This window comes from Lissotriton vulgaris, chromosome 5 (genome assembly GCF_964263255.1).
Source record: "Lissotriton vulgaris chromosome 5, aLisVul1.2, whole genome shotgun sequence".
Classification (NCBI taxonomy): domain Eukaryota; kingdom Metazoa; phylum Chordata; class Amphibia; order Caudata; family Salamandridae; genus Lissotriton; species Lissotriton vulgaris.
Window position 1 is genome coordinate 1,822,241,855 of NC_141693.1, and position 15,332 is coordinate 1,822,257,186.

General features: G+C 45.2%; 1 protein-coding gene across 2 annotated transcripts in view; it reads right to left on the minus strand.

Annotated features, from left to right (window-relative positions):
* The window catches only part of UBE2Z (ubiquitin conjugating enzyme E2 Z), a 92,213-nt gene that overhangs the window by 19,158 nt on the left and 57,723 nt on the right, over positions 1-15,332 (minus strand). For both annotated transcript variants that reach the window (XM_086924242.1, XM_086924243.1), the window contains one exon: positions 14,558-14,648. In XM_086924242.1, the coding sequence (XP_086780368.1) occupies positions 14,558-14,648 (91 nt within the window). The remainder of the gene's footprint in view (positions 1-14,557; positions 14,649-15,332) is intronic.

The window sequence follows — 15,332 nt, forward strand, 5'->3', positions numbered from 1 at the left end:
CTACTCACTTCAGGTTGACTCAGTTCGTGTTGGTAGCGTCGATGGTCTAGCCAGACCAGAGTACTCCTCGAGCCGCGACGAAGTCAGCAGGGCTCGGTTCCGTAGTTAGTTCTTGAGGAGCCGCAACCACGTCAGCAGGGCTCGGGATGTTCGAGGCAGATCTTTGAGGTTCAAGATCGAGCCGCGACGAGGTCAGCAGGGCTCCGATGTTCCGGTCCCGTAGGTACGAGGAAGAGCCGAAACAGCGTCAGCAAGGCTTGAAGAGTTCCAATGTTCAGTTTTCCCCAAGGGTCAGCCGCGATCAGATCAGCAGGGCTTTCTTGTCCAGGATACAACTGCCCGCTAGTTCTTGGGCAAGCCTTGATATAGTCCAGTGGCCCTTTGATGTCCAGACCCTCGCAGGCGGAGGTCTTAGGCCTTGTGGGCTGGTCGTTGCTGAGGTCTGGCGGTTGGCCGTTTGTTCTCTTTGAGGCTGCGTCCGGGAATTCCCAGACGCCCAGCAGGGTTTGGAGCCAGCACTCGGGGAGGCCAGAGGTGTGATCGAAACCGGCTCCCAGGGGATGGCCAGAGGTGTGACAGAAACCAGTCTCTCAAGCGAGGCCGGAGGTCTAATCGAAACTCCCTGTCTTATCTCACTCGGGGAGCCCTCACCCTCCCAGCAGGGCCTGGCGTGTCTGGAGCCTGAGTGTCGCCGGGGCTGGGGGTCATGCTAGGCCCAGGGAGAAGGGAAAATGGCTGCTGGTGGTCCTATGGGGCCATGCAGGGACTGGTGTGCAGGGCCGGGGAAGGTACGGGTGTATGCCGAGGCTGGTCGTCGGCGTTTGGGCGGACATGGATAGGACGACCAGGGATTTCTGGGTGCAGGGCTGAGCTAATGGGGTGATGAGGATCGGGGGGAACCACGCCACGAGGCCAGGTCCAACAGACTTCTTCCGGCGGCGGTCGGCCTGAAATGGCTGCTGCTAAGCTACAACATTTTCGCGATTCGGGGCGTGTTTTTAGCAGCTGAGTGACGGATGACATCACGGCTTAAAAACTGCAAAAAAACACGCCCCCGAATCGCAAAAAGACAGGGCTTGAACAGAGTGACTGCCACTCTCCTCCAATGGCTGGCCTCCGTTTAGGAAGCCAGCCAATGGAGAAGAGGGGCGGGTTCAAGCCCCACTGTAGCCCAAAAAAAAATCTCAGACTCTGCCCACTGCTTACGCAGTGCTACAGAGGCCGAGACCTAAAAAGGGACACTTGCATTCAAACTTTCTAACTAGTTATCCTGGAATGCGTTGCTAATTATTTTTGGGTTCAAAGGCAAAAGCCATCAGTGCACAATCCTTCACCAGTTGTGTGGCAGTAGGTTCTCAAAGTTACTGCTTGATAGCTACTTTATGCCAATACTTTCTTTAATGAATCCTCTTGGGTGGTCTCAGGAGCACATGATATAGCAGCATGTGCACAACAGCCTTGAGATCGCCAAACTTCAGATTTCCATAAGGAATATTACCTAATGATCATATTATAAGCACACAAAAGTTTCATGCCCCTTTTTAAATTGAGGATATGTTACTAACCCTGTAAGCATCTGTTCTTGGCATGTAGAGCTGTAGATTCACATGCCTTGCATACTTCTGCCATCTAGTTTTGCGTCCGGATGTTTGCAAGTTGTTTTTCTTTGAAGACTTCTTTTCCAGTCACAAGGCAAGTAGACTCCTCCTTTCGGTGATAGTGCGCATGGCATTGTCTCCATTGTTATATTGTTTTCCCACAAGAGGGTGAGAATGGAGAGTGTAGTGATGTCCATGCCTATATAATGCCAATAGTAATAACTGCAACAACCATAGGTGTCGGGGGATGGCACATGCGAATCTACATGCCAAGAACTGATGTCTACAGGGTAACAATCCATTCGAGGTATGTGTGCTGTAGATACATATGCTTTGCATAGACTGTACAGCAGTACTTCTCCCAAAGCGATGCCTATCTTGCGGAAGTTGCTGTTGTTTGAAAAAGTGTTTTTAGCACTGATTGTCCTACATTAGCCTGTTAACGTGCTAATACATCCACACAATGTTTTGTAAATGTGTGTGGTGTGGACCATGTAGCTGCCTTACATATATCAGCTATGGGAATATTACCTAAAACAGCCATTGATGCTCCTATTTTGCGAGTTGAATGTGCTCCAGGAGGTCCTGTTAAAGTTATATTAGCTTTTTTAAACACCTTTATTCGGTTTTGCATTTAGAAAACCATAAAAGTTATACAGCATCCAAAACTCATTTAAAACATGATACATAAAAAATATTTAGCTTTAAAATAGCATGTTTGAATACATTTGACAATCTATCTTGAAATACTGGATTTTGAGATCGGTTTTCCTTTATAAGGTGGAGCAAAGGCAACAAAAAGTTGTTTTGCGAAAATCTTGTGTCCTATCAATGTAGTATAATAGTGCTCTTTTAACATCAAGTGTGTGTAGAGCTCTTTCTGCTACTGAATCAGGTTGAGGAAAGAACACAGGTAACTCAACCGATTGGTTAATATGAAAAGCAGAGAACTTTTGAAATACATTTTAGATTTGTACAAATAACTATTCTATCTTTGTGAATTTGAAAGAAGGGTTCTTGATAGGTTAATGCGTGTAACTCACTAACACGTCTTGTTGATGTGATTGCTATTAAGAAGACAACCTTCCATCAAAGAAATTGTAATTCACAATTGTGTGATGGTTCAAAAGGTAGGCCCATGAGTCTTAAGAACTATGTTAAGGTTCCAGATAGGTGCAGCAGGTACCCTGGGTGGGTTAATTCTTTTAAGGCCTTCCATAAAGGCTTTGATGACAGGTACTTTGAATAAAGATAAATGCTGTCTGTTTTGGAGATACACAGCTACTGCTGTAAGGTGTAGTTGAATAGATGTGTAGGCTAAACCTGCCTGTTGTAGATGCAAAAGATAACCAATAATATTTTGTATAGATGCATTTAGCGAATCAATTGAATTATTACTACAATATCTGATTAATATTTTCCACTTTGCCGCATAACAAGCTGTAATGGTAGGTTTTCTCGCTTCTCTAAGGATTGTCATGCAATCTGGTGGTGGTTTAGATAACCAAACTGACTTCAGGAGTCAAATCGCAAGATTGAGGTCTTTAGGATTTGGAGGTCTGATTTGTCCACTGTTCTGTGTGGGAAAAGCTGGTGTTATGTGAAGCTTCTCATGTGGAACCTCTGGCAATTCCAACAGTGTTGTGATCCAGGGCTGATGAGCCCATGTGGGAGCTACGGGAATTAGTGTGAGAGATGTCTGCCTGGGTTTCCAAACCAGAAATGGAAGGAGAGGGAGAGGCGGAAAAGCGTAATCAAATATCTCTGACCACTTCATCCATAGAGAACTGCCTTTGGATGGAGGGAGTGGGAATCTGGAGCTGAAGTCTGGGCATTTTGAGTTCTGTGCTGTGGCAAAGAGGTCTATTTGTGAAAATCCCCATTTTTTAAAGTACAGAAGGAGAACGTGTGGGTGAAGTTCCCATTTGTGTATTTGTTGTTTCTTTCTGCTGAGGAGATTGGCAAAGATGTTGTCTGTGCCTGGAAGGTGGTCCATTAGTAGTTGGATTTTGTAATGAATTGACCAAATGGTCAGAGAGGCGAGACAGTTGTAGTGTCCCCCTCCCTCTTTTTGTATGTATTGGCTGTCTGGATTAAGACAACTTTCTTTACCAGGTGAGGTAGAAACGCTTTCAACGCTAGTTGAACTGCTTGCTGCTCTAGGTAGTTGATGTGATAGTTCTGTTTGGAGTTCCAAAAACCATGACCTGTTAAGTGTAGTAAAGTGTCCCCCTCCCCCCTGTGAGGGCAACTTGTGGAATAGGGTTGATGAACGGTTACTCTTGACAAATTTCGTGTGGTCCACTACTGCAGAGAGTGATGAGTGCAGCCGTCTACCAACACTAGATCTGTCAGTTGACCATGTGATAGATTCCACTGACGTACTAAGCATTCTTGTAGAGGGCACATGTTTAATCTCGCATGAGGCACTATAGCAATGTATGAGACCATTCCTAGTAGCTGCATGAATGTTCTGGCTGAGAGATACTGGTTGGCTTGAAACTAGTGAGTCTGTAAATGCGGAATCTAGATTGTATTGCGATATGCTAGAGCAATGTGAGGGTTTAGAATGGCTCCTAGATATGTTTGATTGGGTTGAAGATGGGATTTTTGTATATTGACTGTGAATCCCAACTGATGTAGAAGGTTGATGGTATTTGAGTGTGATGAACACACTTGAGATGTGTGTTGGATTTTAAGAGCCAATCAACTAAGTATGGGAAGACATGTATTTGTTGTCTTAGATGTGCTGCTACTACTGCTAAGCACTAGGTAAATACTTTGGGAGCAGTTGTTACTGCGAACGGCAGCAAGTTGAACTGATAATTATTTTTTCCTATCACAAATCTGAGGTATTTGCGATGTGCTGGTTGAATGGGTATATGAAAGTATGCGTCCTTTAAGTCAAGGGTGGACATAAAGTCTCCTTGCCGCAAAAGTGGAAGTACTTGTTTTAGAGTGACCATGTGGAAGTGTTCTGGTAATATGTATAGGTTTAAAGGTCTGAGATCCAATACTGGTCTTAACGAACCGTCTTTTTTGGTAATTAGGAAGTATAGTGAATATACTCCTGTTCGTTGTTGTAATGAAATGAGGTCTTTAGTTCTTTTTGTTAGAAGGGCCTGTACCTCTTGTTTTGAAAGACATTTTGTGAATACGAGGGGTGATGTTGGGAGGGATGCTTGTGAATTCCAGGCAATAACCATGTTGGATAATATCCAGTGCCCATTTGTCTGTTATTGACTGCCAAATGGGTAAAAATTAATGTAATCTTCCCCCTACAGGTGATGAATGTTCAGGGGAATGGAGATCAAGTCACTGTTAGAAGAGGGTGGGATATGTGAGGCTGTTCCTTTACCTCTTTCTTTGAAATTGTTACCACTGCATCCACCTCTATGAAATCCTTTAGAGGGGGAAGAATGTGCTTGTGCTTTAAATGAAGGTGTGCTGGCATCTGTGGTGTTATTTTTGTGACATCGTCTGTAGAAGGAGCGACAAAAGGAACGCCTGATGGAGGCAGAGGGCACCCACTGACTTTGCCACCTGTGTCTTTTTTCATTTTCTCTAGTGATTGGTCTATCGGAGGCCCAAAAAGGTGTTCCTTTTCAAATGGTGCATTCAATATAGTTTGTTGTACTTCTGGTTTGAAACCAGAAATTTGGAGCCATGCAGGTCTCCTTAATAAAATGCTGGTGTTGAGTGCTCTAGCTGCAGTACCTGCAGCATCTACAGCACATCTAAAGGACAAATAAGAAATAAGCTTGCCTTCTTGCAATATTTCTTGGCCTTTTTTCCCTGTGTTCTTCTGGAAGATATTGTAATTCTTCCATCTCATCCTATTCTGCCCTATCATACCTAGCCAACAACCTTTGAGTGTCCGCTATGCACCAATGGTTGGCTGAGTGAGCGGCTACTCTTTTTCCAGAAGCATCTATAAATTTTGATTCCTTATAAAGGAGGGGATTCCTCTCCTGAGCTTTGTGAATTTGCTCTTTTACGTGCATTTGAAACTACTAAGGAATCTAGAGTGAACTGACCCTTAATAAAGACTGAGTCAGATGGAGGGGCTTTATTTTTATTGGCCTTAGGTGAACCTAACAGGATCCTTAAATATTTTGCCTGCATACCTCATCATACCCTTTAACATGGGCAAAGATTGGGATGTTCTGTGTGTATTTCCTAAAGTTTCAAAAAGGAAATCTTCTAGGTCTTCTTTATGTAAAGTGACCCCGTGATAAATGGCAGCTCTAGCAATTAATTCCTGATATGTATTATCATCAGGAGGGGATGGTTTGGCTGCATATAGATCAGCATCTGTGTCCCCTGGTGGATCTATGTTATAGTCATCCCATGGGTCAGGTATCTGATTATCACTGTCCTCATCAGCTATATCTGGATCTATATCAGGAGACCCTGGAGGTGTAAGATATAAAGGGTCTAAGACTGGTATGACAGGTACTGGTGAAGAGGGTGGAGTAGCGGGAGGAATGTTAATAGGAATAGTAGCTATGTCCTTTTTCTTCTTCAGAGGTATTCTATAATCAGTTATTTTCCTTTTGGAAGGTGGTATCACTGGTGTAGTGGTAATGTGTCCAGTTTTAGGGTTAATATGAAGTGTCTTGTTTGGGATCCGGCTTGTGCTGCATTTTCTCTGGAATCGGCTACGGTGGCTTGAAGAGAGCATCTTTCCCTTTTGGTGCTGAAATGTTAGTCGCCAAGATGGATTTTTCTTTTTATCTTTCGATGCCGAATGTTTTGGAATCGAGGGGTTATCATTTCGGTTCGATCCCGAACTGGAAGGCTTGACTTTGTTTCGGTGCCGAGCCCGAAGGTGGGGCGTTGGAATCAGTCTCTGTGCCTACCATGGCCTGACAGCAGTGGTGGCCCAGTAGCCTATGGCTTGGTCGGAGTGGGTTTGGTGGGCAAAGGGGCTTTGTTACTCACAGCACCCTGTGCAGATGGAATGTGATGTGACTGAAGCTCAATCTCCAACTCTGAATCTGAATCCTGGACAGAAAAGGCCTCTTCCTCCGCAACCATCTCTTTTTGTTCGGCATGTTCGCCAAAGGTATTGGGAGTGTCATCTGTAGTCTGTCGCTGCATGTCTCTGCGTCGAGCACGCCAGTCTCTAAGAGTCTTTTTGGAATGGAACGACTGACACGCATCACAGTTTTCTTCTTTATTCTCCATAGAGATAAATGTTACAGACCTTATGAAGATCGGTGCACGGGAATTTGGAATGGCACCTAGGACAGATTTGGGGTCATTTGTTATCTCGTTACACTTTAAAATAACCCATCTATCTTTCCTTACAGCCTTGAGAAAGCCCCGGCGCAACTTGCCAATAGGGGGCGAAACACGTGTCGGCTGTCCATGTTTCACAAAAAAAATAATAAAGATGTCACACTGCAACCTGAGATAGTTCTATCCTTTATATGACGATTTGAAAGAATGGATATTAATCCAAACTAGTACAATCGTGATTTCTCAAGGAGTACACACTCTCCACCTTTCAAACTTGTATCTCTTTATGAAGCTCAAGAGGTCCAGAGCTTCGAGTGAGTCTCCATCTACCTACAAAAGCAGCTTATCAAAGCGTTGTTTAAACCTTAGAATCCTTGGACCTTTCCTGTCTTGCTGGTAACCAAAAGGAGGAGTCACCTTGCCCTGTGACTGGAAAAGACTTCATCGATGAAAAACAGCTTGCAAACATCCAGACCCAACACTAAATGGCAGAAATAGGCAAAGCATGTGTATCTACAGCACACGTGCCTCAAACATTATATCCCCCCGCCAAGTATATAAAATGTGGTTTTCACCTCAAACAGATCAAAAGTTATTAAACTAAACAGCAGTCATTGTGTAACACACTGTGAGCCAATCTGCAAGGGTTAGCTGGTCTTCTGCATTAAACTGCTACTAGCATTGTGAGACTTGTGCCTGAGCAACATTAAGACGCAAATTGATGAAGTGGGAAAGGGCTCGATCTGCAGAAGACAATAGTCCGTACATATTTAAGTATAGTAAAAAAATGAGGCAACGTTCTTTTATTATTCACGATGTTTATCTTATACTACAGAGCCTCTCTTAATAAGCATGTGTTTTAAAACATGATGGCAAGATAAAACTGGCAAAGACTGTGGCTCATAATTTTGGCCTCCACTGCCGTATATTTTAGTGGGCCTGGCCATAAGTTTAGTGGACCTTCCTTTTAGCCACAAGTCATTAGCAGATGAGCTCCTTTTTTAAAAATATTTTTTATTGTAAGATAAAACAAAATTTTTTTTGGCACACAACATACACAAAAATGCATAATATTTATACAGAAATTATATAAACAAAAAATTACTGTCAAGAAAAACTATATATCATTAAACAAATCTTTTTCCCTTCATACAACCGATAAAGCATATAAGAGGGAAAATACAAAAAATATTGTTAAATCATCCACAGTTTACATTTAGTCTCTCTTTCCAATGGTAAACTGGTTCCCATATTTTCATACCAATCTCCTTGCCCTTTTACCTTTCCTAGCATATACGCCCTTTTCGAGGTTGAAAGTCCTCAATAATAAAGCAATCCATTGTTGTGTTGTGGGAGGTAAGGGATCCCGCCAAGCTCTAGCAATTAGTAACCTATACACCGCCATTGCTAAAAATAAAATTCAGAATAGTCACCATCATATCCCCCAACATAATTATAGTTGGTGTTAAAATCACATTCAAACCAAGTGTATGATCCATAAATTCTTCGATACCCTTCAGTAAAATGCTTAATTGTGGACACAACGCAAAAATGTGAATGCTATCTGCTGCCGGTGCACTGCATCGAAAACAGGTAATCCCTGTGGTCGCACCCCACTGTGCAATGCGATCCGGTGTATGGTAGAGTTGGTACAAAGTTTTGTAGTGTTGAGATTGGAGCGAGGCAGAGCGCAAAACAGAGCATCCTAATTCCAGCGAGTTCAAGAAACACTGGCTCTGTATCCCTAATTTCCCTGCCCATTTATCACCAAATTTTCCAGTGTCATCCTTCTTTAATTCTGCTAAACTGGCATAAAAATAACGAATAGAGCACACCCCGCCCTGCTATAGATTCCAACATATTATTTTTACCAAATCCGCCATCTCCTCCTTTTTTGTTACTAAAAAAACTCCTAATCTGCAAATACTTTAAAAAACTATGTCGTTATATTATATTTTGACATCAAATCTGAAAATTGTAATATTTTTTCGTCTAAACCCAACAAATCTCCTATTTTTTTGATTCCTTTCATATCCCATTCTGCCATTATTGCATCAGAAACAAGCATTGGAAATGCAATAGGTCTCGCAGCATTAGAGTTAGTGCTTTTAGAATTGTTTATGGGTTTTTTTGTAAATCTTTAGCATTTTTGTTTCCCTTAGCCAATGCTAAAGAATTAAAAAAAAAAGCCATAAACATTTCTAAAAGCTCTAACTCAAATGCTCCGAGACCTATTGCACTGTGTGAGGGTGAGGGGTTGAGGGTGAGTGAGGGTGAGTGAGGGTGAGGGTGAGTGTGAGTTAGGGTGAGGGGTTGAGGGTGGGTGAGGGTGAGGGGTTGAGGGTGAGTGAGGGTGAGTGAGGGTGAGGGGTTGAGGGTGAGTGAGAGTGAGGGTGAGTGAGGGTGGGTGAGGGTGAGTGAGGGTGAGGGCGAGTGAGGTGTTGAGGGTGAGTGAGGTTGAGGGTGAGGGGGTGAGGGGTTGAGGGTGAGTGAGGGTGAGTGAGGGTGATGCTGAGGGGTTGAGGGTGAGTGAGGGTGAGGGGTTGAGGGTGAGTGAGGGTGAGGGAGTGAGGGTGAGGGATTGAGGGTGAGTGAGGGTGAGGGGTTGAGGGTGAGTGAGGGTGAGGGATTGAGGATGAGTGAGGGTGAGGGGTTGAGGGTGAGTGAGGGTGAGGGGTTGAGGGTGAGTGAGGGTGAGGGGTTGAGGGTGAGTGAGTGAGTGAGGGTGAGTGAGGGTGAGTGAGGGTGAGTGAGGGTGAGTGAGGGTGAGTGAGGGTGAGGGGTTGAGGGTGAGTGAGGGTGAGGGGTTGAGGGTGAGTGAGTGAGGGTGAGTGAGGGTGAGGGGTTGAGGGTGAGTGAGGGTGAGTGAGGGTGAGGGGTTGAGGGTGAGTGAGTGAGGGTGAGTGAGGGTGAGTGAGTGAGGGTGAGGGGTTGAGGGTGAGGGAGGGTGGGTGAGGGTGAGTGAGGGTGAGTGAGGGTGAGGATGAGTGATGGTGAGGGTGAGTGAGGGTGAGGGGTTGAGGGTGAGGGTGAGTAAGGGTGAGTGAGGGTGAGTGTGAGTGAGGGTGAGTGAGGGTGAGTGAGGGTGAGGATGAGTGAGGGTGAGTGATGGTGAGGGTGAGTGAGGGTGAGTGACGGTGAGGGTGAGTGAGGGTGAGGGTGAGTGAGGGTGAGGGATTGAGGGTGAGTGAGGGTGAGGGATTGAGGGTGAGTGTGGGTGAGGGATTGAGGGTGAGTGAGGGTGAGTGAGGGATTGAGGGTGAGTGAGGGTGAGTGAGGGTGAGGGATTGAGGGTGAGTGAGGGTGAGTGAGGGTGAGGGTGAGTGAGGGTGAGTGAGGGTGAGTGAGGGTGAGTGAGGGTGAGGGTGAGTGAGTGAGGGTGAGTGAGGGTGAGGGGTTGAGGGTGAGTGAGTGAGGGTGAGTGAGGGTGAGTGAGGGGGTGAGGGTGAGTGAGGGGGTGAGGGTGAGTGAGAAAAAAATAAGAGCAGACAGTGCTGGGGCTTGACTGGCTATTAGCAGAGAGCGCCCGAGGGTCAGATACAGTGCCTGGAAGCGAGGACATCACAGCCTGCTCGACTTCAAACCCAAACGCAGCGGCAGGCTTAGCATTAGACTCCCACTGCTATATGGTGACCAAAAGAGGAAACTGTATGTTCCTGGAAGCGGATGTCCGAAGAGATGGGAAACCTGTGGAAGAGAGCGACGGTGGGGCGACAACGATTATGGCTTCGTTTGCTTTTGGTATCCGACTGGCTGCTGCGTTCCGGTTCTGAGCCGTGGAAGTTAAAGGGGTTCTCGCAGAGTCAACGAGGCAAAACGCGAAGGAAAGAACCATGGCTGAAGACGGGTAACATTATATTAAATCTACATCCGTTTGCAAGCGCTAAACGAAGCCTGACATGGGCGAGCAATAATTCAGTGCAAATACTGTAGCGGGGCAGCCAGGATTGGATATAGTATAATTGAGCACGTGTTTTTTTATCAACAATGACGCGAGATTTGCTACGTAAATTCAAGAGGCACGCGCTGTAAAAGTTACAACTATTTGCGTGTGTGCGCGTGAGTGAGCTCTTCTTTGCTTTTAATCTTTTGGCGCGATATATTTAAGTTGGAACGCAAACGACGACAGCGCGTTCGCCTCTTTTAACTCTGCGCCAGTCAGACAAGGATTTTACTTCAGGAAGGTCTGGAGTTGTGTTTGAGTAAGTTTGCTCTCGTTTGCATGTACCTGACAAAGCCCCAGCATATACTTAGTTTCCAGCTAACTTCGCAAACCGTGTGAAATCCCGAATGTGAACTGTAAATCAATTGGTCAGAATAAACTGTTAAACAAACACAAGAAACAGTCGGACAGGAAGCAATCGCAGGAGCAGGCTCATGTGTGCAGCAGTTACAGAGCGCACACACACACAACTGGAGACCAGTTACAGTCAACGAACAATCGCAGGCAGGAGCAGTCACAGGAGGAGAGAAACGATGCGGTCACAGACATGGAGCAGTAACATGTAAGGGAGGGGTCGCCTGCAGGAGGCAGTCGAATTCGGAGAGCTGCTGCAGGCACGCGGTACTCACGGGCAGGGCTGGCGCAGGCAGGGGCTTCACTCGAGGAGGCTGCGGGGACCAGTGGAGGGGGGAGGAGAAATGCGACACGGCGGGAAGGGGAGGGACAACCAAAGAAGACGGAGACCCCAAAGACAGGCAGGAGGCAGGGACAGGCAGCGTGGGAACCGGGAACGGAGGAGAGAGACAAGAGGAAGGAAGGACGAGGAGAGGAAGGCCATTGAAGGGGGCGACTGAACCTCAAGGCAGAAAATTGAGGAGCATAATTGAAAAGGAGGCCGAAGGAAAATGTTTAAATTGAGGGACAAAGGTAGAAGGTGGGGGCACTTGGGAGAAATATTGTAAAGCTCGAGGAAAAAGAATACAGGAAGGGAATACCTGAAAGGAGAGAGACAAACGGAAACAAGCCTTTCACCGTAACACGGCGGGCAGGGGAGGGGGCGGGCAGGGGAGGGGGCGGAGAGGGGAGAGGTGCGACACGGCAGGCAGGGGAGGAGAGTAGGAGGAGGAGGGGAGAGTAGGGGAGGCACGGCCTAGCGGCAGGCAGGCAGGGGAGGAGAGGAGGAGGGGGGAGGAGAGTAGGGGAGGCACGGCCTAGCGGCCGTGCAATCAAGTAGTGAGGGGGCGGAGCTGGGGGAGGCTGTGAGAGAGAGTAGGCGGCTGGGGGCATGTGCACGCGCATTTAAGCTCAATGCGCATGCGCATTGAGCTTAAATTTCTCGTGCACTGCAAGGAATCGCCACGATTCCTTGCAGTGTGGATAAAGAGCGGATAAGTGCCAATACTCTCGCCTTGCTCGATGCGCATGCGCATCGACAGGCGAGACCTAAAAATTAAGGATGGTAGTGTCTTATTCCTATATAATCTGGTATATCTATTGTATCTACCCAATCCGCATCTTTTTGCTACAGCTGACCAGGTGTTATACGCAGCAATAACTGTCTTAAAGCGCGTGCGTTTATAGTAGGAAAAGTCAACGCAGTTTAAGAAAGCATTTGCAGTGTCTGAACCCATTACAAGAGAATATACCATAGTTGAAAAGGATTTAACATTCAAATCTGCTTCACTTGCTCCCATCAAACCCTGGGTATATTGAAGTACAGAGGCCCAGTAATATAACCTAAAGTCCGGAACCCCCCAACCTCCACTAGCCCTTGGTAAAGTCATAAACTTATAAGCCCTTCTAGTCTTTCCATATGACCAGATAAATTTATTTAGAATCGACTCCAGCTTATTAAACCAGATTGACTCAAACATAAGAGGTATCGTACGGAAAAAGTAAAGGAATTTGGGAAGTATAAGCATTTTAATTACATTAGTGCGGCCCGCTAACGTGAGTCTAAGATTGTTTATTCTAGTCAATTCTAAACTTACTTTCCTCATTAAAGGGGAGATGTTACGCTCTACCACAATATCAAGATTAGGCGAGATCTCAACCCCTAAATAAACTGCTGCAGAAACCACCCTTGGGTCATTGCATTGGACCATTGCATTTTTTATGATCTGCGTTTTTGCGCTGTTTAATTTATATCCAGATATTATGCCAAATTTACGGGCCTCTAACTCCAACTCACCCATTGCCTTAGATGGGTCTGTGGTGATTATAGCGACGTCGTCTGCATACGCTAGCACATTAACTTCTAGCCCATTTGAACAAAGAGGGGGAATACTAGGATTAAAATTAAGATAACGTAAATATGGGTCCATATACAGTGCAAAAAGGAGAGCAGATGAGCTCCTAAAGCGTTTTGTTTTCCAAATTTTTAGAATGGAGGTGATTTGTTCTGTGATCATACCAAGCATTCGGGGATCTGCCTTCCATGTTTAAACATTCTCTTAGAGTGGGAGCAAGTTGGCTCACTGAAGATTTCTGGCAATGTTTTTATATAGAGTTTTTTTTTAGGGTTCGGGCGGGATGAGAACTCTGTAGACTACACAGCAGAATTGAAGACTGCCCAATACCAGTGATTTTGTGACCATTCTGTTTGTCAGTGATTAACTTGTCCATGGTAGTAGCTATAGTGTAAAGCAGGGTAGTGAACGTGACCTCGGAGTCCCTTTCTGTTGATGAGAGTATCTATGTACTACTTGGTCAGAAGAGGTTTGTGCTATTTTGTGAACAGGTCGGTATGAAATGTTTGAGAGCAGGATGCTGATCAGGATGTGATCTGACCATGGCTATAGCTGCAATGCTATTTTTGTAGTTTCCATATTGTGTGCAAATGCTAGGTCCAAACTAGGCTGCCAAATGCGTTGGTTAGCTTTTTAACTGGCTAAATACCAAAGCACCCATGCTTTAGGTGAGGAGCAAGGTAGTTTTGAGTCAAGTTAATGGACTCCTACAAGTAAGATTTTCTTGTACTTTGGTCTACATGTATAAGTTGGGGAGACTATTTTCTTCAAGGAAAGTGAGGTCCGACCCTGGTGTTCAGTCTACCAGTGTAAGCGATGCAGCTGGTCTGGAAGAGGATACGGCCTCTATTGGAACCTGGTGTCGTTTATTAAGGGTTGGGATGATGTACTAATCTTTCTTAGAACTCTTGAAAAGGCAAGGTGCTGCATGTAGTATGTAATTCAGGGAAACTAGCTCCCTTAGTTGAGAGGGGGTTGGTGTTTGCATGGTTAGTCTAAAGCAGGATTTGTGCGGGATGGTTTCATTTATCAGGGGGTAGAGTTGGTACCATGAAGTCGTGGTTTTCTTGAGAGGGTGAATGCTTCAAACTTCAAAGTAATAGTACTCTGGGCATAAACAGTAACCAACTTCATAGGACAGGTATACCACAAGAGTAGTGACTAAGCAGAAGAAAATAACAGACCCATGTACTGACTGGGACTTCCAAATTACAAACACTGGAAATAAACAGAGCGCAATTATTCCACACTACTTGACGTTAACATCAAAAATGGCCCAAGACACTTTCATCCTTCTAATACTTTCATGCAGATGTATGGGCACCCGCACACAAAGCACCTTCATTTATTATAAATAATTATGGAGGAAAACATTATGAAGCGGGACGTTAAGAACATTCCAGTCACATCCTGAAAGTGAACTCATCGAATGCTTTGCACTGAAGTAGAGTTAAAACTTCAAGTAGTCAGTTGCGAACCATATGGAACAGATATGTAAACATCATTAAGCAGAGTGTTTGTACCTGCATGCTCTGTCCTTGTAGGTGAAGTCTGTCCTTACACACAACTTCGTAGAAATCGTAATACTCCATGAAAGATTTCTCCATCACACTCCTGCAGGAAACAAAGTGTCTCAGCACATTACCATATACTGAAAATGAATCACACAGCTGGTGAGTCATCTAGCAGTCACACACTGCCCACACGAAATACAGCTGGGGGCATCTTCCCAGTTTAGATGCCCGAACAGCAGCTGAACTCGTACTATCACTAAAGTTTTATCTGGGGTAACCCTGCATAAGATCACACCATGTATAATTACTATTGGGGTACAGACGTCCCAGCACTAGTGGGCACATACTAACAGTACGCTACAAAAACGGATACCAGTCTGCAACCAAAACTGCAGCTGTGGAAATACAGAACAGCTGTGCTCCACACCAAGCACAAGATGAGTTTTTAAAAGGCTTCACTGCAAAACAAGTCTGGGGGCACCAGAAATGAGAAAATGTTGCTTATTCATGATAACAAATGAAGATTGTAGCTGAAAGCATACAGAGAAGTTCAAGCCCTCATGAGGCACATGGCAGAACTTCATATTGTCCTTCATGTTTACGCCTCATTCTAAACGGAGCAAGATCAACCCAAAATGTAGTCCCCCCAACCCCTTTCCTGAAATGTCACCAGAGGCGAATAGGTTTAAAGATGCTCAACTCTAGCTTTCACAAATGGAAACTTCTTTTCTGCTCAACCCAGTCAAGAACAATTAGCTTCTTCTGAGAGCAGCGATTCTTACCA